The 23445-nt window shown below is 51.1% G+C and overlaps 1 protein-coding gene across 2 annotated transcripts in view; it reads right to left on the reverse strand.

The window, feature by feature from the left end:
• Positions 1–23445, reverse strand: part of TEKT5 (tektin 5) — a 39323-nt gene that overhangs the window by 2566 nt on the left and 13312 nt on the right. Inside the window, exons 5-7 of one of the 2 annotated variants that reach the window (XM_077906616.1) lie at positions 23094–23316; positions 1749–1952; positions 1513–1667 (exon numbers count right to left, since the gene is read on the reverse strand). In XM_077906616.1, coding sequence (XP_077762742.1) covers positions 1513–1667; positions 1749–1952; positions 23094–23316 — 582 coding nt within the window. The remainder of the gene's footprint in view (positions 1–1512; positions 1668–1748; positions 1953–23093; positions 23317–23445) is intronic. The other variant, XM_077906617.1, reaches the window with a different exon arrangement.

A 23445-nucleotide genomic window follows, 5' to 3' on the forward strand; every position in this document is an offset into this window, starting at 1 on the left:
TCCACCAGAACATTCCGAAGCCTCAGGAACATTCTGTGCTGTCCAACATGGCAGCCTCTCGCCACCCACGTGAGATGTGGTTTGTGGATATAAGGAGCTGAGTTTTAACATTTATTTCTGTTAATTAATTTAAATGTAAATTTAAATGGGTGTTCATTTTCGGGAATGGGCATGGATAGGACCTGACCCATGAGGGAGGGTCAGAGGGGGAGGGGTTACCTGTAGAAGAAACAGGAAAGAAGGCCCAGAGGTGGGAAAGGAGGGATTGGGAGGTGAGGGAGGTAATGCAAAGCCAGGGCAGTTCAGCTGCTGGAGAAGGCAGACGGCTTGAGTCCAGTTCTCTGCTCAGTTCCCAATACACTCGTGCATACACACAGACACGCACAGACACACGTGTGCGTGCACCCACACTGCCTGGGGCTCCTTAGGCAAACATGGCCCATCCATGCTCCTCGTCTACCCCTTTCAGAGGCACAGCTGGTGGACGAGGAGGTGGGGAGCTTGTTTTAGAGTAGGAGGTCCTCAAGGACAAATCTAGTCCCCAAAAGCCCTGTTCTGTGTAAGTGATGATCACCCCTCGGGTGGGTCATCAGAGAGCCCTCAGCCCCACAGGGTGCTGGAACCCAACCTAAGCATCTAAAAAGTGGGGGCAGTGCAGGAGGGATGGGGAGAGCTTCCCCCAAGTCCTCAACAGGGACCTAGACCCCCTTCCAGCCCAGCTGGGGTGGTACCCTGGACCCTGCACCCACTTCCAGGGGCGAAGAGCTTCCGGGCAGCAGCAGGCTGCGGAGTAGGTAGCCAGGCCTTCCAGTTCAAAGCCTGGGGTCACATTCCCTGCCCACTCCCTGCCCACACACACACCCAGCTTTTCCGTTTCCTGAGTGATTATCTGGCAGCAACGAGGCTGTGCAAACATCAAACGCCATCACCTGGAGCCATCCAGCATTTTCTCTTACAATATTCTTCCTCTCTTTACTCCGGCTCTCTTCCCATCTGCACACATCTAGCTTAGGATGAGGACAAGCCCCTGAGTCGTGGGGCATTTGTTATGCAGCAACAGGTGGCTGATACAGTGCCCCTAACGTGGAGGGCACACAAATTCCCACATCTGATGGCCTGTTCCTGCTTTGCCTGGCCCTCATCCCATTCCAGACCCCTACTCCAGGCTCACAAAGCCCTGCTCTGGGCCTGCAATGAGCTTCCCCTGCCTCTGATGAGGAGACCCTTGGCTAATAGACGCAGCCCCTCCTTCACAAATTGGGATGGGCGGGATTAAGCTTTTCCAGGGTACTCGGAGAACTTTACAAGAGAGAGTGCTGGAGACCAAGGGGGTCCCGGAGCACAAGGTAGGGGAGGCCATGGAGGGGACCCCAGAACCCCAGAACCCTGCCCAGTGTCCTGCTGAGCTGTGGGGCCACTTGTCCTGATTGGGGAGAGGGGAGAGGCCCAGTTTTCAGGTTTCCCGGGAGCTCTGGAGACCCACGCCGCCCCGTCCTGAGCTCCCCCACTCACTTGAATTGTGGGATGTCCTTGCACAGCTCCACATTGGGACGCCGGGTCCGGCACTCCAGCCTCGTCTGCGCCACCTTCAGCGGGCACTCCTTGGCCATGATGGACCTTTCCAGAAGCATGATGGTATTCTCCGCCTGGAAGATCTCCTGCAGCGTCTGTGGGGAACATGCGGGGTGTGTCACAGAAGGGGCAGGCTCCGGGTTGGGTGCGTCAGTGAGGACTTCCCCAACCTTGACCTGGTCGGTGGCGGGGGGCATGGGGTGTTGCACTCTTCCTAAAGCAACCTCAGGAAAGCAGCTGGAGCCCCTCTGGTCAGCCAGGACGCTGTGAACACCGGAGAGGGGCAGGTACCAAGGCTGGTTGTGTTTCCAATCTCCAACATCCACTGGAGTCAGCCAGTTAGTATTCAGAGGGAGGGACAGGAGGAGGAGGAGAAAGGCCTGTAAGAGTAACACGATAATCCAAAGTGACAGCTCATCTCTGAATCCACTTCAATCTGACTTAATCTAGATTGTTCTAGATGTTTTTATAATCCAAAATTTACCTTTATAGTAACTAGGTCAGCAAATAAACTGGGAAAGAAGAAAGGAAGGAAGGAAGGAGGAAGAGGAGAAAGAGAGAGACTCAAAATTTTCTATTTCCATGTAGTATTTCCCCCAATATAATGCCATACAATTGATGGAAGTACCGATCCCAGGAAGGGACAGGAGAGAGCCTGCTGGGGACCGGGAACATTCTATATCTTAATCTGGGTGGAGGCTTCCTAGGTGTAAACATGGGTGGACAATCTTTATCAGAACTCATCAGGCTGTACACTTTCGAGAGCAAATAAAGCTAAAGCCAGAAAAAGGTCAATCATGAGAAAAGATTGGCAAAATGGTGATGTTCATGTTGGGTGCCTGGGGGTCTTTTACACAAGGATGCTCTTTACTTCTGTATGTTTGAAATCTCCCACAATAAAAAACAAAAGCACAAGAGGACTAATGAAGAACCGGCGCCCTGGCGCAGTCCGTGACCCGAGGGACCCCGATCCCGCACCCGGCTGACCACAAGCGCACCAGAATTGAGAGTACCCCACACACGTCACCCCACTGTGGCTGACGTCCACTCCCCTCCCTACCACCATGTGACCGGGTCTAGTTCTCATGGTGCCCCTCGCCTTCCAGAAGACTCCTTGTGCGTGGGCTGTGCCAACCCCCCTTCCAGTGGCGAGGTTCCATGTTCTCCCTTCCTGACCAGCCCCCAGGTGGCACCCTGCCCCGGGACCTCCCACATCCCTCCTTCTGCTAGCTGTCTGTCCATCTCCCTCACTAGTATGTGCCCTCCAAGAAGTCGGGGGCTCTGTTTTGTCCCTGTGGCATCCCCGTCGCCAGGAACGGTGCTCAGTGCAGATTGAGGGCTGCCAGATAAAACACAGCACACCCAGTTTAGTGTGAATTTTGGATCGACAACAAAGCGCCTTTTAAGTGTACATGTCAGCTACTGCACGAGACATACCTAAAAAAAAAAAAATTTGTTGTTGCTCTGAAATTCAAGCTTAACTGGGCATCTTGCATTTTTCTTCTTTTTTTTTTTTTTTTGCATTTTTCTTCTTTTTTTGCATTTTTTTCTTCTAAATCTATCAACTCTATTCATGGTAGGAATTCAATAAAGTCATAGAATGGGTGAATAAATGAATGAATGGATCACAGTGGGATCTGGGAGTCTGGATGTTTAGCTAGCTCCTCCATGGTCCTTATCCACAAATGAGGTTTGGGAATAGTGTGGCCCTGGACTTTATATGGTCAGGTTCATCCCTGATTTCGATTATCAGGGAAAATTGCTCACACACAAAAATGCCAGGGCTCCTGAATGGGGTGGGATTGCGAGTATGAGACCTAGTCCCTGCCTTCCGGGACATTACATTCACATTGTTTTTCGTCATTTGTGAGCTAGGAAACATTCACAAATCCTAACAGTACTGGGATGACTATTTTAGCTGGGTGGAGCCCATATTCTATGGGCACCAAGACATTGCTTTAAAAAAAAAAATTATTTTCCCCAAAAGATTTAAAGTCCTGGCTTCCCTATTAGCTTAGGGAGGGGAAAAAGTCTAGAAAGAGAGCATTTTGCTATTTCAAGGTAACAGCAGGATGCCCTCTCCCTATAGGGCTATGGGAAGGGGTGGGGGGCTGCTGGGCCTCCTTCAAACCCCGGGAGGAGGAAGGCTCCTCACCTGGTCCTCAGTGAGCCACCCAGAACCAGAGTGGCGCCGACCACATGTTGGTTAAACATTATCCTATGAGAATGTTCTGCGCTCAGCACGTGAGCTGCCATGTAAACACTCCAGTGGGGGAGGGAGGGCTGGATATCTCTCTTAGGAGCTGTAGGGATTTTTCCTTAGAAATACATGCCCTTTTGTGTGTGGAGGGGTGGGGAGGAGCTGCCACAGATGCAGATCTCAGGAAGCACCACCCCAACCTGATACAGAAGAAAACCAAGACTTCTAGAGATGAAAAAAGCTTCTTAGCATCACACTGCCCCGTGCAGAAAACAGCCCCTCCGTCTCCCATCTACACGTCTGTGGCCTGTTGGCGGCGTGGGGTTAAGGAGGACATCACAGAGGGTCTGGCGGCTGGTGGGACCTGCCAGGCCTGCCTCAGCCTCAGCCTGTGAAGGCAGCTCCCAGCACGCTCGTCTGCTGCTAAGGAAACCTTGAGGGTTGAGATGCTCCGGGCCAGTGTGCCAAGGCTGTGCTTGTCTTGCCCTTTCCTATTTGCTCCCTCCATCCCCTGGTCCCCAGCTCAGAGCTTGGCCAGCCTCCCTAGTGGCCTGAAACTTGACATAAGGCCTGTCCCTCGGGTCTAGGGATGGTGTTGACACTCATTCACAGGCTCAATCGCCTCTTCAATTCACTCTATTTAGGGTTTCATTGATTCACACGTTGCCTTCTCAAACGTTCACCGAGCCCACATTGGGTGCAGAGCACTTCTAGGAAGGGGACGCCACAATGAACACAAAAGATGGAAAAAACCCTGTCCCGGGGGAGCTCACATTCTAGTGGCGACTTCACTCATTCATCTGCTCCTTTGTGCAACAAACATTTTTTGTACCCAACACGTGTTTCTTAGCACTGACAAGTGCTTCCTACAGCTGCAAGCGCTTTCTTCAACATCACAGAAATTCAAGTTCCTGCTGCCACCCTCTCTCGGTTTAAAAAAAAAAGACGGAACACCTGGGTGGCTTAGTGATTGAGCGTCTGCCTTCTGCTCAGGGCGTGATCCCAGGGTCCCGGGATCGAGTCCTGCATCGGGCTCCCTGCAGGGAGCCTGCTTCTCCCTCTGCCTGTGTCTCTGCCTCTCTCTCTGTGTGTCTCATGAATAAATAAATAAAATTTAAAAAAAAAGACTTAGGGGGTGTGTTTAGTGTACAGGACGTTGGCAGGGGACGGGGCCACAGGAGGGGCATCTGATACGAGTTCATCTCAGTTCTTGGGGAAGTCCCTCGTGAGCACAGTGGAGGGACAGGGACACAGCCACAAGCCCGGTGGGTGGAACCCAGAGGTTTCTGCCGGCAACAGGCTGTAGCTACCTTTTAACAGCTTTGCTCTGCTTTCCTTCTCTATATCCTTCTCTGTATCCCTCCAGTGAAGGCAAGTGCTATTGGGTCTCCAATTAAACAAGGGATAGAAATACAGTTTGAAGGATCGTGGTTTTAAGCATTTGTCAGGGACTGGAGTTACAGAGAAATACAAATACTAGCCCCGGGGGCTCGTGGATATGGTAATATTGGGAGGGTGGCCCACGTGGATATGGTAATATTGGGAGGGTGGCCCAGGAGCGAGTAGAGTTGGGAAACCCCACATCACACTGTCCCCCAGGTACACAGATCCAGCAGGTGAGAGAGTGGAGGGGGGCTGGGGAGCGGGGGCGGGCAGTTACAGCCCAAATAAGGATGTGAAGGGGTGGAGTCCCCTGTGAAGTCGTCCACCTCCCATCTTCCGGAGGCTGGCATCTGGTGGTGTTGAGGGGGTGGGGGCAGTGCTGGGGCTGATTGGTGGTTGTTTCTCCAAGTCACCACCTCCTGTCTCCTATGGGCGTTTCTTGAGCAGGCCTGCCTGTGGATGTTCCAGAACAGTAGGGGTTTTCCAGAATTGGCCACTCTAGAACCGGCCGATGACTCATACCCAAAGCAAATATGCCCAGGTGAATGTACTCTGCTGAGACTGTTCCCCACAACCTCGTGTCCAGGCTCTGTCACTCACGCCAGGGTCCTTTTCGTTGGAAGGGAGAAAAAAGCCACACACACTCACACATGTACACACACACACCCATTCATTCTGTCTTGGGGGCAGCTCCTGCCCAGCCACCCCCACCCCCACCCCGGTCCTACCAGCCTCTAAAGCTTCAGGAGCCCCATGTGCAATGACACAGCCTCCAGAAGTTTGAGGAACGACACCTGCAAAGGCTGAGAGGCAGAGACCAAGTGGCCTGCACACACAGTAACCTTGACTTCATGCCCACAAGGAAGCTAAGGACCTGCTTGGTGCCAACAGAGGCTCCAAGTGCCAGCCTGGCCCACCAAGCTCCAGGTCAGCCTGGTTCCGGGACCCCAGATTCCATAATGTGCCCTGAGAGAAGAGCCCCAAGTCTACGAGGGCGATGCACATACCCGAGTACATCCACTCCTGGGTATACACTGTCGTATCGCAAGACCACTAGGAACATCCATGTCGAGGATGTTGAGTGCAGTATCACTTGGAGTGGGCAGTGAGCTGGCAGTGGGTGCCCTTGGCCACAGAGAAGGACGAGAAGAAGACAGCAAATGGGCCCTGCAGAGGATTTTGGTGGCTGTCAGGTGCCAAGGGTTAGGGGTGGATGGAACCAAGGCCGGATCTTTAAAACCATGCAGGATAAGCAAAGAAGGAAACAGAATGAGCTATATTACAGGATCCCTTTTGAGAAAATTAAAATCCCTGCACCTACAACAGCCTTATACATTTTGAAAGAATACATCTCAACTAAGGGATCCATGTCCAACAATTAAAACAGTCGTCTATGGGAAAGTCGTCCAGGGGAGAAAGGGAGTGAGCGTAAAGTAGGGGGATAAAAGGAAGGAAACGAAAAATAAGCAAAGGGCTTTTTACAAACAGGATGTGCCAAGAAGTGAGGAGTATGATAAATTCCTCTCTCTTCACTGGGGTCAGAAAGGAAAATATTCCCATAACCCTACCAAATTTAAGCTTCCTTTTAAAATAACTTTAGTTTTTGCTTTTTTTTTTTTTAAATGGGAGAAAGCCAATTAAAGAAAAAAAATACCATCTGACAGTAAAGCGTATTGTTTCTTGAATTTGGCTGCATGTTAATTTTTATTTTTTTTTTTGAGTAGGCTCCACACCCAGCATGGAGCCCGACGTGGGGCTTGAACTCATAACCCGGAGATCAAGGCCTGAGTTGAGATCAAAGGTTGGATGCTCAACTCACTGAGCCACCTGGGCACACCGGATTTGGCTGCATGTTAGGATCACCAAGAGGGTTTTTAAAAAGATAGATGCCTGGGCCCCTTTCCCGAGAGGTTCTGATTTCATCGGTCTGTGTATCAGGTCAGCAGAGCTCCCTGAGCATTTCAAAGTGCAGTCACGGTCAGGAACCACTGGTGCGAGGGATGCAGAGACAGGCAAACATTGAAAGTCTCCAAGGGAAGGAAACGGGTTAAGGACCACAGCCAGGGACTTGGTGCTGTAAGTCAGGGTGGCTGTCTCGGCAGGAAGCCCCAGGGAGGGTAAAGGGATTAAGTTCATCCCCAACACCTACCAGAAGGTAAAAAGGTAAAAGACTTTTTTTTTTTTTTTTTGAGACGTGCTTTGGGTTTCCCGAAAGGAGCCTGGGGAAGGAGCAACTGGCTCATCACAGGGTTGAAAACCTGGTATTCTGATGGCACAGCCCAGAGCTGTGCCCTCCTCCCACCATGCCCCGGGGAATCCAGACCCCAGGGAGGAAGGAAAGCAGGGAGGAAGGTCTGAGCACACGCAGCCTTCTTATTATAAGGAATGTCTGAGCACACGCAGCCTTATTATAATAAGAAGAATAATAAGAATAATACTGAACAGCCAACACTTGAAATAGTGCTCACTGTGCACCAGGCACTTTGCAGAGGGCTTTGCATATATGGACCAATTGGTTGGTGCTCAATGACACTTGCCCCCAGGACGGATTAATACACGCCACGGGGTGTTTGGTTAAAAAGAGGACGGTCGTTGGCACCAGCCTGCCTGAGTCTGTTTAAATCCTGGCCCAAGCTGGTTGACCTTAGCAAGTGTCCTAGGGTCTCTGAGCCTTTCTAGTAAAAAGGGGATGCTAGTTACTCCCACCAAATGCAGAGCAGAGGTGAGGTGACTGGGGGCAGGCCCGGGAGGAGCCCCTCCACTGCCCGGCACACAGACACACACACACACACAGACACACACACACACACAGACACACACACATCCTTAGAGCCACACGATGAGCACCGGTGCAGCATCCTGCTTCCCAAAGCAAGTATGTGCACGCGTGTGTGCGCGCATTTCTCCTACAAACACACCCTGGAAAGAGCCACAGGAAAGTCATCATCCCCCTTTCCCATCTTTCCTAGACCGGGGTGAGTGATGTCTGTCTGTCTATCTCTCTCTTTCCTCCTCTCTCTCCCAGCCCCTGAGCTGTGAGGGGCACCTTGAGCCCTAGAAGCATCCCCTCTCCCGTAGGCCCCAGGGGTATTAACCGTTCTGCTCCCACAAAGCCCAAGAAGCAGGGGGAAAGAGGCTCCTGAGGCAGGGTGCAGCCTGGCTCACCCAGGCTGGGCGGGTCGCTGCGGGATTGGCCCAGGGGGTCACCCCATGGGAGGAGCCTCAGCAGCCTCACTCAGAAGCTGGAACTCAGTTGGGAAGGAGGTGGAGGCAGTGGAGGGCTCAGCTCACCCACCGGGCTCCCCTAGTCCAGGGCTCTGTGCTCTGTGCTGCAGCCGCAGGGTTGAGACAGGAGGTCTGGGGGAGTCCTGAGCCTCTCATCTGCAGTGCATGGTTTGGGGGAGCAGTAGGTCACTCTGGGCCACTAAGCCCCTCTGCAGTCACACAGATCTAGGTTCAAATGCCAGCTCCGGCTCTTCCCCACTGTGTGACCTTGAACAGGCCACTCCACGTCTCTGTGCCTCATGCAATCAAGCTCTTAACATCTACCGAGCCCCTTCACCGAGGAGCCCCTTTCACAGAGCCAGACACTGGGTGGGGGCACTGGTTCTCCTGTGCAAAACCAGCATAACAATAACTCACCTGCATTACATGAGATAGTGTGTGCAAACTGCTTAGTCCAGTGCCTGGCACATACCATGGGACTGTCCTGCACCCCCACTCTATCCCTGACCCCCATCCTGCAATGTTCAGTCTATTAGATTTTTTTCCTTTGGGATCATTGGTCTTTTTCCTTTTCTTTCTTTCTTTTTTTTTTTTTTTTTTTACTGTACGAAAGTAGGAAACTTAGATTCATTTGACAGAATTTGTTTTCTCAGGCAACCCATAAACTCCCTCAGACCTCCAGTCCAGGGCTCAGGCTTAGCTTCCATTAACCCACTTATTTGGATGTAAGGGGTCAAGGCAGCCTGTGCAAGGGAGGAGGAATGTCCTCTTTCCCAGCCTCTGGAATGTGGCTCGGAGAGGCGGCCAGCCCAGGGCAGATGGCGGCCCACATCCTCCCAACCAAACTTCTTTTTGTTAACCAACCCCCCTCCAGGCAGATACCCAGCCACAGGGGCCTCCGTGCAGGGTGTCTCGGAGGTAGGAGCCTTGGGCAGAAAAGTCAGGAGACCCAGGTTCCCATCCAAACCCTAACACAAACCAGCTGTGGAGCCCACGCCCCCACTCAGAGCCCTGGGCCACTGGGGTGATTTCCTTACTGGGCACATGGGGATCAAGGCCTGTGCTCCCTCGCTGGCTAGGGTGCTGCAAGGTCTCCCGGACCAGGCGATGTGCTCTGTACCCTAAACCATGGCCAGTCTTCCCCGCGTGCCTGGAGCCACTTCCCTGGAACCCAGCCTGAGACCTGTCAGCTGCAGGGATGGCTCTGGTGTGTGTGTTTTTAAGCCTTCATTCAACCCTGTCCAGATGTCCAGGAGTCCGAGTACACAGCCTTCCGGAGCATCTGGAAGATGCTCTAACAGCGGACAGCTTTTTCTGTAAAGGTCAGTGTGGTAGATATTTCAGGCTTTATGTGGTCTCTGTCACGGCCACTTGGGCACTGTGGTGCCAAGGGAGCCCCAGATAATATGTAAATGTACAGAGATGGGGGGAGATCCTGTGTTTCAATAAAACTTTATGTACAAAAATAGGCTGAGAGGGGGAAGAGTGGGCCTTGGGGCCAGAATTTTGAGACACCCTGCTGTAGCCCATCACAGACAAATCCTGATTACCCTAAGCAGCCCATGTCGTGCAAGGCTGCTGCTCCTCTGGGGTTTCCTACATTTAGAAAATCATTTTTCTACTGCCTTGTCACTCCAAGTGCAGTCTGTAGACTGGCATCGCTGTGGACTCAGAGCGCTTTTTAGAAACGCAGGGTCTCAGGCCCTGCCCCAGACCTACCAAGGGAATCTGCGTTTCAGCAAAACCCTCAGGATGATCCCATGCACCATAAAGTTATAAAGTGGGAGGATGGGCTCGAATTTGTAGTTTGGCAGGGAGCTCTCTGGCTGCTGCCACGTGGAGGGTGGAAGCAGGAGGGCAGTGGGCACTAGAGAAGCAAGAGGACCCACACCGAGGTGGGATGGAGAGACATGGAAGGAGAAAGGTCACAGGGGTATTCAAAAGGTAAAACAAGGAGCACTGGTAGCAGATGGGAGGGGGCCAAGTGAGGCGAGGCCAGGTTTCACAGATCTCAGCCTGCCCAGCCCTAAAATTAGGAGGAACCTCCTAGAAGAGAGGCGTGGGAGCTGCCAGCCTGCACATGAATGCCAACACCTAAGTCCTGAGCATGCGGCCTGAGCAAATCACCACACCTCTCTGAGCCTCAATACCCCCATCCATATAATGGAGATGACAGTAGTATCCACCTCAGGGGGTGACTGAGACGACTGATGTAGGCACCCCACGTTTAGCACTGTGGCTGGCACACAGCCAGCACGCTCTAGATCTGGGTTTCTCAACCGGAGCACTTTCCACCTGTTCATCTGTCCATCCATGTATCCATCCGTCTGCCTATTTGCTATCTTTTTTCTTTCGTCTTCATTTTTTAAAAAATTATTTGTGAGAAAGTGGGCAAGCATGAGTGGAGGGAAAAGGGGGAAAAAGGAGAATCAGATGCCCCACTGAGCAGGGAGCCTGATGCGGGGCTCGATCCCAGGACCCTGAGATCATGCCCTGAGCTGAAGGCAGATGCTTAACCAACTGAGCCACCCAGCCGCACCTTTCTTCCTTTCTTTCTTCTTTCTTTCTTTCTTTCTTTCTTTCTTTCTTTCTTTCTTTCTTTCTTTCTTTCTTTCTTTCTTTCTTTCTCTTTCTTTCTTTCTTTCTTTCTTTTTCTTCTCCTTCTCCTTCTCCTTCTTCTTCTTCTTCTTCTTCTTCTTCTTCTTCTTCTTCTTCTTCTTCTTCTTCTCCTCCTCCTCCTCCTCCTCCTCCTCCTCCTCCTCCTCCTTCTCCTTCTTCTTCTCCTTAATACCAGGAGCCCAGGGCTTCTCAGCCTCAGCACTACTAACATCAGGGGCCAGGTGATAGTCTGTGGTAGGGGCCATCCTGTGCACTGTGGGATGCTAGCAGCATCCCTGGTGTCACCTGCTAGATGCCAGCAGCACCACCTCCCCTGCCAAATCATAGCAACCAAAATGTCCCCATCGTCAGATGCCCCCTTGGGGTGCAACACTGTCCCGTCGGAGGGTTACCAATCTAACCATTACCTGTTACTTTTTAAGAGATTTATTTGTTTGAGAGAGAGAAAGTGCAAGTGCGAGCAGGGGAAGAGGCAGAGGGAGAGAGAGAATCGCAAGCGGACTCTCTGCTGAGTGAGGAGCTTGCCGTGGGCTCAATCCCAAAACCCCGAGACCATGACCTGAGCTGAAATCAAGAGTCAGCCGCTAAACTGCCTGAGCCACCCAGGCACTCCCAAACGTGACCTGTTATTATTAATCATTACCACTCTTGGGGATCCCTGGGTGGCTCAGTGGTTTCGCACCTGCCTTTGGCCCAGGGCGCAATCCTGGAGTCCCAGGATTAGTCCCACGTCAGGCTCCCTGCATGGAGCCTGCTTCTCCCTCTGCCTGTGTCTCTGCCTCTCTCTCTCTATGTCTATCATAAATAAATAAAAATAAATCTTTAAAAAAAATCATTACCATTCTTATTATTCTCAGGCTGTCCCCGTGGGAGTGGGGGGATGCTCACAACAACTCCCAGCAGGAACTCTGCAGCAAGACACCTGGACTCAGATCGTGGCCCTGCCGTTTACTAGGTGGACGAGGGCAGGCTTTACACAACTTGCTCAGCCTCAGTTTCCTCATCTGTAAAATGGGGCTAACGACGATTCCATCTTTACTAGGCTGCCCGAGGGAAAGAGGACTTAACACAAGGAAAGCACTGAGAACCCTGGCTGCACACAGTAAGCTTAGTCTTCAGGGTGATTCTTCTCTTTCTCCTTCTGCTTGCGGCCTGATGGCTCACCAGACCCGGACTGTGATCAACCACTCTCAGCCCTCGCAGGGGAGCAGCTGAGGGCAAACTGCACCACTCACCCACTGCCCTCACCCCAGGCCCCTGGGTGGGGAAAGGGCGAGGTCCACGTTGGAAATGGGCTCTGGCTGTGTGTGAGGTGTGAACGGCAATTGCCGGGTCTGCCTCTGCCCAAACCAACCCCATGGCTCAGCGGAAAAGTGCCCTGATATTCCTGGCTGGAACAGAAATCCACCCAAAGGCTTTGAAAGGGGGGGATGGGTCTGGCGGGGTGGCTCGCCATGTAAAACTATCTGCCTGCGTCTTGTCTTGTGACAGCAGAGAAAGCGTCTAAGGCCAGGAAATTACTTTTGATGTGGAGGGGGAAAAAAATGAATTTAGCAATTCTAGCCGGCCTTAGGCTTCTGGGTGCTTTGTGCAACCTTGCAGATTCATTGTTTTCCAAATCGCGCCAAGCCAAGGGATTTCCAAGGAGGTGCCTGGCTCAAGTGCAGCCTTCTCTGCTCAGGAAGAGAGAAGGCAGCTTGGAATCCTTTTGCTGGTCAAATGGTGGAAGGTTTTCAAGTAAAGCCACTCCCGGGGACAAGGGGAGAGAGAGAGGACAGGACCGCTCGGAGTGACCTCACCAGAAATTCAGGTCGTGAAAGCTCGAGAGCGTGCTGTCCCAAACTCAGCACATTGACAGAGGCAGATGCTTCTTTGTTGTGGGGGCGGCTCTGTGCCTCGTGGAGTGTTTAGCAGCAGCCCTGGGTTCTACTTGCCATGTCAGTAGCTCACTGCCCTCACAGTTACGACAACCAAAACATCTCCAGATATTGGCAAATGCCACCGGGGAGGAAATTTGCTCCAGATGAGGAGGAGGAGCCTGTTGACTAAGCCCTATTCCCAGCCATTGCTGTCCAGAGGTGGCCAGCTGCCTTTGGACAATGCCAAGCCAATGCAAACACGAGCTGCTGAGAGGCCGTCCGAGGTCAGGGGTCCTGCGAGCCCTGGAAGAGGCTCTCTGCTAAAGAGGACACTTACGTGAGTGTGAAAATTCATGGTCATCCACCAGCTCGGGTCTTCAAGTTCCCTTCATATTAATCACAATTTCTATTTAATTGTGTGCTTTTAAAAAAAGATTTTATTTATTTACTCATGAGAGACAGTGAGAGAGGCAGAGATATAGGCAGAGGGAGAAGCAGGCTCCATGCAGGGAGCCTGATGTGGGACTCCATCCCAGGACCCCGGGATCACGCCCTGAGCGTGATGCTCAACCACTAAACCACCCAGGTGTCCCAAATGTGTTTGTTTTTTAAAAAACCAGTCTCCCCTATTAGAACATAAGCCCCCTTGAGGGCAGGGATCTTGTCCCATTCATGTTGTATCCTCAGAACCTAAATCAGAGTCTAATACATAAGATATGTAAGTGGGCATCTGCTTCCGGGAGGCAGGGAATTAACAGACTTTTGTTGCATGTCTACACCTGGGAGATACACCTGGAGGACTTGTTAAAACTCAGATGGATAGGTCCCAGAGTTTCTGATTCAGAAGGTCTGGAATGGAGCCCAAGGATTTGCATTTCAAATACGGGACTGGGTGATGCTGATGCTGTCGGTCCAAGGACCACACTCTAAGAAACACTGGTCTGAACTCAGAACCTCTGGTTCTCAATCTTGGCTCAGGGAGTCTAAAAGGTTGAATAAATACCCAGGCCACACCCCAACCATTTAGATCAGGATCCCTAGAGGCAAGACCTGGGCTTCTGGGTGATTCCAGTGTGCAGCCAAGCCCAAGAACTGCTCCCCTGCACCCTCCCCTCTCATCTCACAGCCTTATACATCAAGACACAGAGATTCAGAAAGTTAGTCACTCTCCCGAGATCCCTTAGCTCTACCAAAATTCATCCCTGGTCTTTTGACTCCAAACTCCATGTTCTTTTGGCCACCTTGCTTGCTCCTCCCTCCAGATGGGAGATCAGAGCCCGGCTTTTGGAACCATCCTTCCAGTTGATCTTCATGGAGCACCAGCACGGAGATGGGCAGAGCTGTTGTTATTCTCACAGATAGGGGTCAACCATTGTCACTCCCATCCTGCAGACGGGGAAAACGCTGGCCTTGGCCACTTAGCCAGGAAGTACTAGGGCCAGAATTGAGTGCAGCCATCTGCACCCACCAGTGGGGCTCACACGTGGAGATGCCAGGGGTATCTGGACCGGGACAAGGAGAGCAAATGCAACAGCCGGGCAGCAGGTCCCGAGCAGGCAAACAGCCAAAGACCCAGAAGTGGACAACCCACAACTTGGAAGAAATTAGCAAATCGCTAGGACCTAGCTGAGGATGAGACAACGCTCTTCCTCGGCCAGGCAGCATCTTATCGGCTTCCTGTGTCAGCTGTAACCAATCCCAGCGATGGCCCCACCCTTGGCTTCCAGTCAAAGGCCGACACCAGCTGGAGCTTGCACTGGGGAGAGGGAAGGAAGAGCTTGGAGTATTGATGGTGGCCACAAAGTGAGCCCGACACAGCCTCATTTGCACCGGCCACCCGGAGCTCAGAACTACTGGTTCTCTCCCGTTCTCTGAGGCCTCTTCTGTCTGGTCCCTCCAGTGTTCTGCATTTGTTGGCTGCCTCCCCAGCTTTGGACCTCAGCCCTCTCTTCCTGATTCCAGCAGTTTCTCTCCCATTTGTTCAGTGTCACTGCTGACAGATATATGGTGACACAGTCCATTTCCCCATCACCCGGCTCTCAGAACTGCCCATACCTGGGCTCTCACAGACCCCTCAGGATGGGTGACTCAGGCACACGTGGCCCAGGTACAGCAATGAGACCTATCTCCAAGGGACACAGGTGAGCCTCTGATTCCTCCTGGTGTAAGGGTGAATATTAGGCAGAGACCTACTGCACGCCACCCCAAGGCTTTTCTTGAGTTACCCTGCCCTACCCACATACCATCTGTATAAGGATTTCATTTTTCTTCAAATCAACCCCCTTTTCAGCCTTGGACAAATGTATTTGAAATAGGATCTTAATTTCATTGCCACAAGTGGAAAACCGATCTCCCTCACCATTAATAGAGGGTACCATAACAAGAGAGAAAGTGGGAAAAAGAAGGTTAGTCTAAGTTCCTTTGTCTTTAGGGTTTCAAAGCCTGCTTGAGACTCGATGCCTCGCCGTCAGATAGAAAGATGTTAAAGGCAAATTAGCATCACTTCCAGTCTTGGCGCTATCGGAAAGCCTGATGACACTTGGAAAAGGGAACTTTCTCGCCAAGCTGCAATGGTGTTGAAGGCTCGCACCCGCCCCTCCTCTCCAGACAACCCACAGCCACAGGGGCAGGCAGGCCGGCTCCACTTCCCCTGGTCTGGGCCAGTTTTAGAAAGAGCCGTCAGTAGCTTGGCTGCGGGTACCGGTGCTGGACAGGATCCGGCTGCTTGCAAAGCACAAAAGTATTTCCCACTCCACAATGGGTTCCAGACCTCCTTGGACAAACACGGGGGCTGGCAGTAGGAGCTGGGGCCCTCAGATCGCCGGCTTTGGGCCCTTACCCCTCAGACACTGTGACTTCCTGCGCTGGCACTGCCTCCCAGGCAGGGAAAGGGTGTTCTTTTGGTGTTAATGACCGCTTGGAAAGCAAAACCCCAAAGACATCTCAGAGTAAAAGCAATGGCTTTCAAGGTTAAAATTCATAGTCCTTCTGTGTTCTGCTCAACTCTTCCCATGCCTGACTGCCTTATACATCTGCTTTCTTACATTTCCCCCGACGCATGCAGCAAAACGTGCTAATGCATGAGCCTACAGGAACCCAGGCGAGTAATGCAAATGAGCTAAGTGGCCCATGACAGGGGTGGTGAGGACCAAGGTGAACTGGAGAGCCTGGGCTCCCACTCACTATTCCCCTGGAGAAAGCTGAGCTCAGGGTTGCTAGAGCTACCCACTTTTCTACAGGTTCTGGAAATCTGAACTGTCCTGTGAAATCTCCATTTTTTAACCAAAAAGTTAAAAACAAAAACAAGCCACAAAAGACCTGTATGAGAGTGCATATAAAAGTATGGACATTCATGTCCACTGCAGCTTTAAAGGTGACAGCCCAAACTGGAAACAGCTCTCGTGTCCTTAAACAGCGGAATGGATAAGCAAATTCTGGTATGTGGATACAATACATACCAGGGGTGTCTACGTACAATACAATATCCGCACAACACACACTGCTCCACAATAGAGAGTCAAGCAGACTCACAATTACGCTGAGTGAAAGAAGCCAAATGAAAAAAAAAATGCATAGGGTACCTCTCCCTTTATAAAATATTTCTAGAAAATGCAAATTCAAGCAGATCAGTGGTTGTGTGGGATGGTGGTCGGGAGTGGAGAAAGATGACAAGGAGGCACAAGGAAACTGCCTTTTATGTGTTCACGATCTTGATTGAGGTGGTGGCCTCATGACATATATTGGTCAAAACTTCTCAAATTGTACACTTCAAACATGTGCACCTAATTACATGACAAGGATAAATAAAGCTGTTAAAAAGAAAAACAACATGGAGGCCAAAGATAGGCGGGCCAAGTTCAGCCCACGGACTACTAGGTTTTGTCCTCGGATTGAAACCGCTCACCAGCGTTTACCTGAGGTGTGGTGCACCATGCATTTCAGGGGGTGGTGCTGGGTTTACAAAGGTGAGGAGTCCCCGGGACAGCAGTGGTGCAGATCAGCCCGGTCCCAGTGAACATGCTGACCCATGGACAACTGGCAGGTGCTACCCAGACAGAGCCTGTCACCTGCACCTTTCTGGCCACACTCTCAAGGTTTTCTCTTTGGAAATCGAAAGCAGATGAAATTTCTCTGTAAATCAAATGCCCTTTTAACGAGCTGCCAGCTACTCTGTGGGTACTCTCAAAAGCAAACAGGGAGGCAGGGAGGCCACAGCAGTAACCCAGGCAGGAGATGGTAGAGGTCCCCCAGGGTGGAGGCAGAAGGGGGCAGCCAGAGGATCGTGGTGAGGTTCTGAAAGTAGAACCGACTGGATTTACTGATGGAGCGGCCGCGGGATGGGAGAGGAAGAGAGGCATCCTAGTGGGCTCCAAGGTGTGGGACTGAGCACTCCAAGTCAGAGCCCTGGAAGCCCCTGGAAGCCCCTGGAAGCCCCTGGAAGCCTGAGCCGCAGAGAAAAAAATGAGGCAGCAGGCAGCAGGGTAGATGTCCTCATGGGAAAGCTGGCTCCCGTTTGCTACCAGAAAGCCCACAGCACGTGCAAGGACAAAGCTGCTGAGAGGAAGTTGAGAAATCCCACTTATCTCTTTGACAGCCTGACCCCCAGCTCCTGGCGTTCTCATTTGCTCCAGACACATTCACATCCAAGACGGGAAAATATGACTTTGACTCAAGGGCTCGCATGACCAAGAGGTGCAGAAACCCCAGAGGGGCGTTTGCCTCTGCACTAATGGGGCTGACCCTGGTGACAGGGTAAGCTGGCCAGATCCATGCGGGAGGGACGACTGGGCTCGGCTTGGAAGCTTGGAAACAAATTGCACTTAGGGAAAATCGGATTAGACTGGATGCCCGAGGTTTGCCTTCGGAAGGATTTGGTTCCCCCAATACTCTGAGTCTGGAAGAGGGGAGGAAAGAGAGACGGAGGGAGACAGCTGCTCACCCAGATGTCTGTCAAAGCTGACTTTGCTGGACAACCCACACTCCGGCTACTTCCTCCTGGCGGCACCGCCACCCTCACTGCCCCCTCAGCCCCAGCTGGTTCAAAACACAGACCCTCAGGCCCAGCAGATTGTTCTGCCAGCATCTGCATTTCATTGCAATATCCGGGTACTGGTACTATCTGACACATGGGTCTACGCGGCTGTTTCCCAAGAGTCAGGCCTCCACCGACCACCCTTACCATGTCCACCATAACCCCTTCACACCGTTCCTCTCTCAATGAACAATCTTAGCTGCAAATCCATTCAGTTGTTAAAAAACAAAAAACAAAACAAAACAAAACAAAACAAAAACACCTCAAATGCCTCTATTCGAAAATAAAACTTTGTATCCCTATCATCTGGAAAGTCGGCATCATTTTCGTAAGTGCAAATAACCATAAAAGTGCATGAAACAAGAGGCAAGTAAAACCATGCTATTTAAGGTGGTGGCCTCATAACATATATTGGTCAAAACTTCTCAAATTCCTCCAAGGCCAGCACTCGCTGTTTAGAAGAGGTGGAGAAGGTCGTCTAGCATGTGATCATTTCAGGGACTGAAACAGGACTGAAGGAAGAATCACGTTCTTGCTTGCGATACATTCACTGTCACTTGCCCTGCCAGGGCCTGGCTTCCATACTTCAGGATAAGCACTGCTCTAGAGCGGTGACCTCATCCCTCCCCCGGGTCACCTTTCTCCCACATTAAGAGTCCACCCCCTTAACAAAGCATATTCAACTGGGTCGTTGGATACAGGTGGGGACTTATGCCGATCTGGAGTCCTGGGCACTCCAGGACCCCTAGGGGGGTCCCAGCTCTCAGGAGGCATCCATTCTCAAAGGCAGCAGCCTGCTCCCAGGTCAGCAACTGCTCCAGCCCAGAGAAGTCACCAGCCTCTCTTCTAGCAGAGGTCAACATGACTGGGACACACCCTGGGCCCCAGAGTGCGAGGATAAAGTGCATGGACGAGATCCAGGACATATTATAAAGTTTAGGGTGTGGCCTTAGGGATGGGAACCCTAGGATCATGGTGAACAGCTAAGGCTGTCTATACACCTCCATACCCCTGCTGGATTCAAAGTCTGCATGGGAACTGTGTAGACCTGGCCTTTCAAAGTGGATTCCTATGACTACCTGGACAATACTTACTTTGTAGCATGGGTGAGGATGGGGGCTTCCAGAAATGCTCCTTGTCAAGGGAATCAGGTTTAGCTCAACAATTAACAGGTAAAATTTTAAAGGAAAATTTCAAATCCTCCATCTGAACCCACCACTGAAAGATGAAATGGTTAGGATGCCCAGGTGGCTCAGCAGTTGAGCATCTGCCTTTGGCTCAGGCCATGATCCCAGGGTCCAGGGATCAAGTCCCGCATCAGGCTTCCTGTGAGGAGCCTACTTCTCCCCCTGCCTATGTCTCTGCCTCTCTTTGTGTGTCTCTTATGAATTTTTTTTTAAAAAGTGACGATTGCTATATATTTACCTTCATTCCATCAACTCCTTCTTTTATTATCTTAGAAAAACATGATATAGGATCGTCACCAACCAGGAGGCAAGTCCTCGCTCAGGGAGTGTTGTCACAGGTGCTGGGCTGGGGTGTGGTGTGTTTCAAATGGGTGCTGGCTTATTTACAAAGCAGGTGGTGATTAAATTATAAATATTAATAAAAATCCTCATAGTTACAAAAACTCTCTCATCAGGGAGGAGGAGACTGTTGGTAACAATTCCAAACTTCCCTGGAGAAATTTAGGGAAAAGGCTTTGCTCCCCACCATCACCCAAGAGATCCTTTTTCTCCCCATTAATAATAGTATGAATACTTAGTTACCTTTTATTGAATGTTTATCATGAGCCAAGCACTGTGCTAAGGACACCACAGAAATGTATGCCTTGATCAACTAACTCTACTGTTCCCTGTTTCACCGAGGAGAAACCAGTCGCTGAGACCCACCAAAGGAGCTTCTCAAGTCACCTCCAGGCCTCAGACCTTGTGCCATGAAACATGACAAGGTGCTGTATTTGACCCACAATATGAAATGTCTCCTCAAAAGAAAATGCTTGATCTGCCTTTGGGGCATCTGGGTGGCTCGGTCGGGTAAGCATCTGACTGTAGCCCAGGACATGATCTCAGGGTCCATCTGCTACATGGAGGAACCTCGGAGACACCATGCTCAGTGAAATTAGCCCGTCGCAAAAGGACAAATAGTGTATGATTCCACTCGTGTGGAAGTGTGACCTGGAGTGGTCAATTTGTAAGAGACATAAAGGAGGGTGGTGGCTGCCAGGGGGACAGGGGACTGGTGAGTGGTTTAATGTACATGGAGTTCCTTAAACCTGGGAGTTCTTTTCAGTTTGGGAAGATGGGAAAACGTTCTGGAGACAGATGGTGGTGATGCTTGCACAACAGCCTGAAGTTACTTTACACCAGTGAACTATACACTTAATAGTGGTTGCTACGGACTGAGTGTGTGTCTTCCAAAATTCATGTTGAAACCTCATCCCCATTGTGACAGTAAGAGGAGGCGGGGTTTCAGAGAGACAGTGAGGTCCCTAGTAGGCTCATGAATGGGATTTTAGTGCCCTGATATGAGAGACCTCGGAGAGCTCCTCCCATCTGTGCCATTGCCATGGGAGGACACAGCGAGAAGACGATGTCTGTGGATCAAGAAGCAGACACCGAATCTGCCCAAGCTTTGGTTCCTGAGGCTTACAATCATGTAAGATAAATGTCTATTGTTTATAAGCCTCCCAGCCTGCGGCATTTTTGTTACAGCAACCTGAACAGACCAAGAAAATGGTACTCTTTCTGTACCACAATAATAGGACAACTTTTCCCAGAAGGAAGGAAGGAAGGAAAGTAGGAATGAAGAGAAAGAAAGAATAGGCTTGAAATTAAAAGTATTAATTTTTACTGGATTCATGGATCATTCTTTAAAAAACATCAACAGGAAACTCAACATTGTAGATTCCTCTCCTTCATCGAACAAAGATCTAAGGGGTGTCTACGGTGTGCCAGGTGATACACGAAGCAGGGGGGCTACATAGCGGGGTTGGGAGTCATGTTCTGGGGAGATGCAGACAAGTCAACCAACTAATACAGTAAAATCATAGCCACCGACACAGTGTTTACTCTGGACCAGGCACTAGTTCGGCTGGTTTACCTACTACGTTAACTCAGATAATCCTTCTGGCAGCCCTGAAGTCAGAACCAATATTATCCCCATCCTACGGATAAGGAGACTGAGGCACAGAGAGGTTAAGGAAACTGTCCAGGATTGCAGAGATGGGGAGCCAGGACTCACACCCGGGCAGCCACGCTCTGTCCATACTTCTAACCACATGCCATGGGGTGGAGAGGACAGTGATAATCTACGTAAAACTGCATGTGCAGTCAGCAAGCTGCAACCTGTAGGCCACATCCGGCCCACCGCCGACTTTGGTAAATAAAGTTTTATTGGAACACAGCTGTGGGATGCCTGGGTGGCTCCTGGGATTGAGTCACGCATCGGGCTCCCCGCAGGGAGCCTGCTTCTCCCTCTGCCTGTGTCTCTGCCTCTCTCTCTGTGTCTGACATGAATAAATAAATAAAATCTTTAAAAAAAAAAAGTAATACAGCCGTGCTCATTTGTGTCCATATTGTCTACGGCCGTCCAGATGAGCAGGACTGAGTAGTTGCGACAGAAACCGTACGGCCCACAGAGCCAAAAAGAGGATCTGGCCCTTTACAGAAAGTGTCTCAACCCTGCTTTGGGAAGATTAATAGAAAAGTGTTCAGGAAAGGAGGGAGGGAAGGCACATCTGCCAACTCTGTCTTCTCAAGATAGTTCACATCTCTCCCTCCCCCTCCCATCTGATGCACAGGTGGCCATCCCCCCTCACTGGATGCCCTCAAGAGCCTCTTAACCATGCTGTGTCCACGCCCCACCTCTGCAACCGTTTCCCCTCTTTCTCTGGAAAGAGATCTACCAAGGATGAGATTAGATCCCAATCCCTTCCGTTTAAAGACCTTCTAAGCCTCTCTTCTGTTCTCAGAGTAAAGTCCAGACCCCTCACCATGACCTACCAGGACCTGTAGGACCTCAGCCTGCCCAGGGCTTCAACCTCATACCACACATGTCCTTTGTACTCACTGGCCACTCTTAGGATACTCTTCCCACCATCTCTTGCCTGCCCAACTCCTTAGTGACCTGCTCTTGATGCCACCCAGTGTAAGGTCCCTATGTGAAGCCCTGATGCTTCTCTTTGCTCTTCCCTCATACTAGAAACTTCCATTTTCTCTGCTCCCTCCATACCTGAGGCTCTAGGGTGGCGTTTGTGGGGGCTTACACTGACCCTGTCTAATTTCCATTGAACCTTGCATGCCACACACACACACACACACACACACACACATATATATATATAATCCTTTATATATGTACATACAACATATCCTTGAATCTACAATTCTATTTTGTGAATGCAGGTTCAAGGCTAGTCCTTTGTCACCACCTCCCCCAATCAGACTGTCGTACCTGTGTCCTTCAAATGTGTAGATTTTATAGCCACCACTGCTCTACACCAGAATGCAAATCCCCTGAGGATAGGAAGCAAGGGGTTATTTGCACAGCCCCTGCTTTCATTCCCTGTGGCCAGCAAACATGTGGCACCCAGTATGTTCACTGAGTGTAGGTGGAGCAGGGAGGATAAATTCCATGCAGGAATTTATTCCAGAAATGTGAGACAGCACACTGCATTCCCACAGGAGCAGTAGAAAGGGCAGGCAGTATGGCAGTGGCAGGAGATAGTGACAAAACTAGGCAATCCTTCACCCCTGATGCTGTGGAAGCCTTCGAAGGTCAAAAGGTTACATTTCCAAAGATGCTGATGTGGGCCAAGAGCTACTCGGCCCATTTCCTGGGGCTCTGATAACTGCGCCCATGTTCACTGACTATGTTCTGCTGCAGGGCCTTCAGATGGAGCGAAGGACCCTGGGGGCCGCCAGCATCCTCTTGGGTGATGTGCTGATGGGCAGGCCAAGCTCCAAGCTCCATCATCGGGGGGAGCAGGGAAGGATCTACCCCAGATGCTGGAATCCCTGTGGGACGCTCATGGCCCCTCCCCTTTCCGGGGGACACCCTCCAGATCCGGACCAGTAGGCCGGTTCAGCACCAGGGGTGGGTGGGCAGCTTGGCCAGATGCCGCTGAGGCCCTCAGGAGGCAGGTGAGGACTCAGCTGAGTGGACAGTGGTCCTTACGTGCACATGCGTGAGTCTCACTTACCTTAGCCAGCTGTATCTGCAGCTTATTCTTCACGTCTGTCACCTCGGAGATTCGGGCGCTGAAGGCCAGGTTGGTGTGGGTAAACTGCTTCCAGAGCTGATCTGACAAGGTCTGGAAGAGGTTCTCAGCCTCCTCGCGCAGCCGGATGGAGTTGGCCCGCATGTTCTGCGAGTGCCTGATGTTGTCATTGCTGAACTTGGCCCAGGTCTCAGGCACAGAGATCCTGCAGGAGGTACAGGGATGAACTAGGGATGAACTGAACTCAAGACAGAAATTGGGATGGGGGTGGAAGGCAGGGCTTGGAGAACCCCCAATCCCAAGTCTCATGCTGGGCACTCTTGCCATCTCGAGT

The sequence above is a fragment of the Canis aureus genome, chromosome 8 (genome assembly GCF_053574225.1).
Source record: "Canis aureus isolate CA01 chromosome 8, VMU_Caureus_v.1.0, whole genome shotgun sequence".
Taxonomy (NCBI): domain Eukaryota; kingdom Metazoa; phylum Chordata; class Mammalia; order Carnivora; family Canidae; genus Canis; species Canis aureus.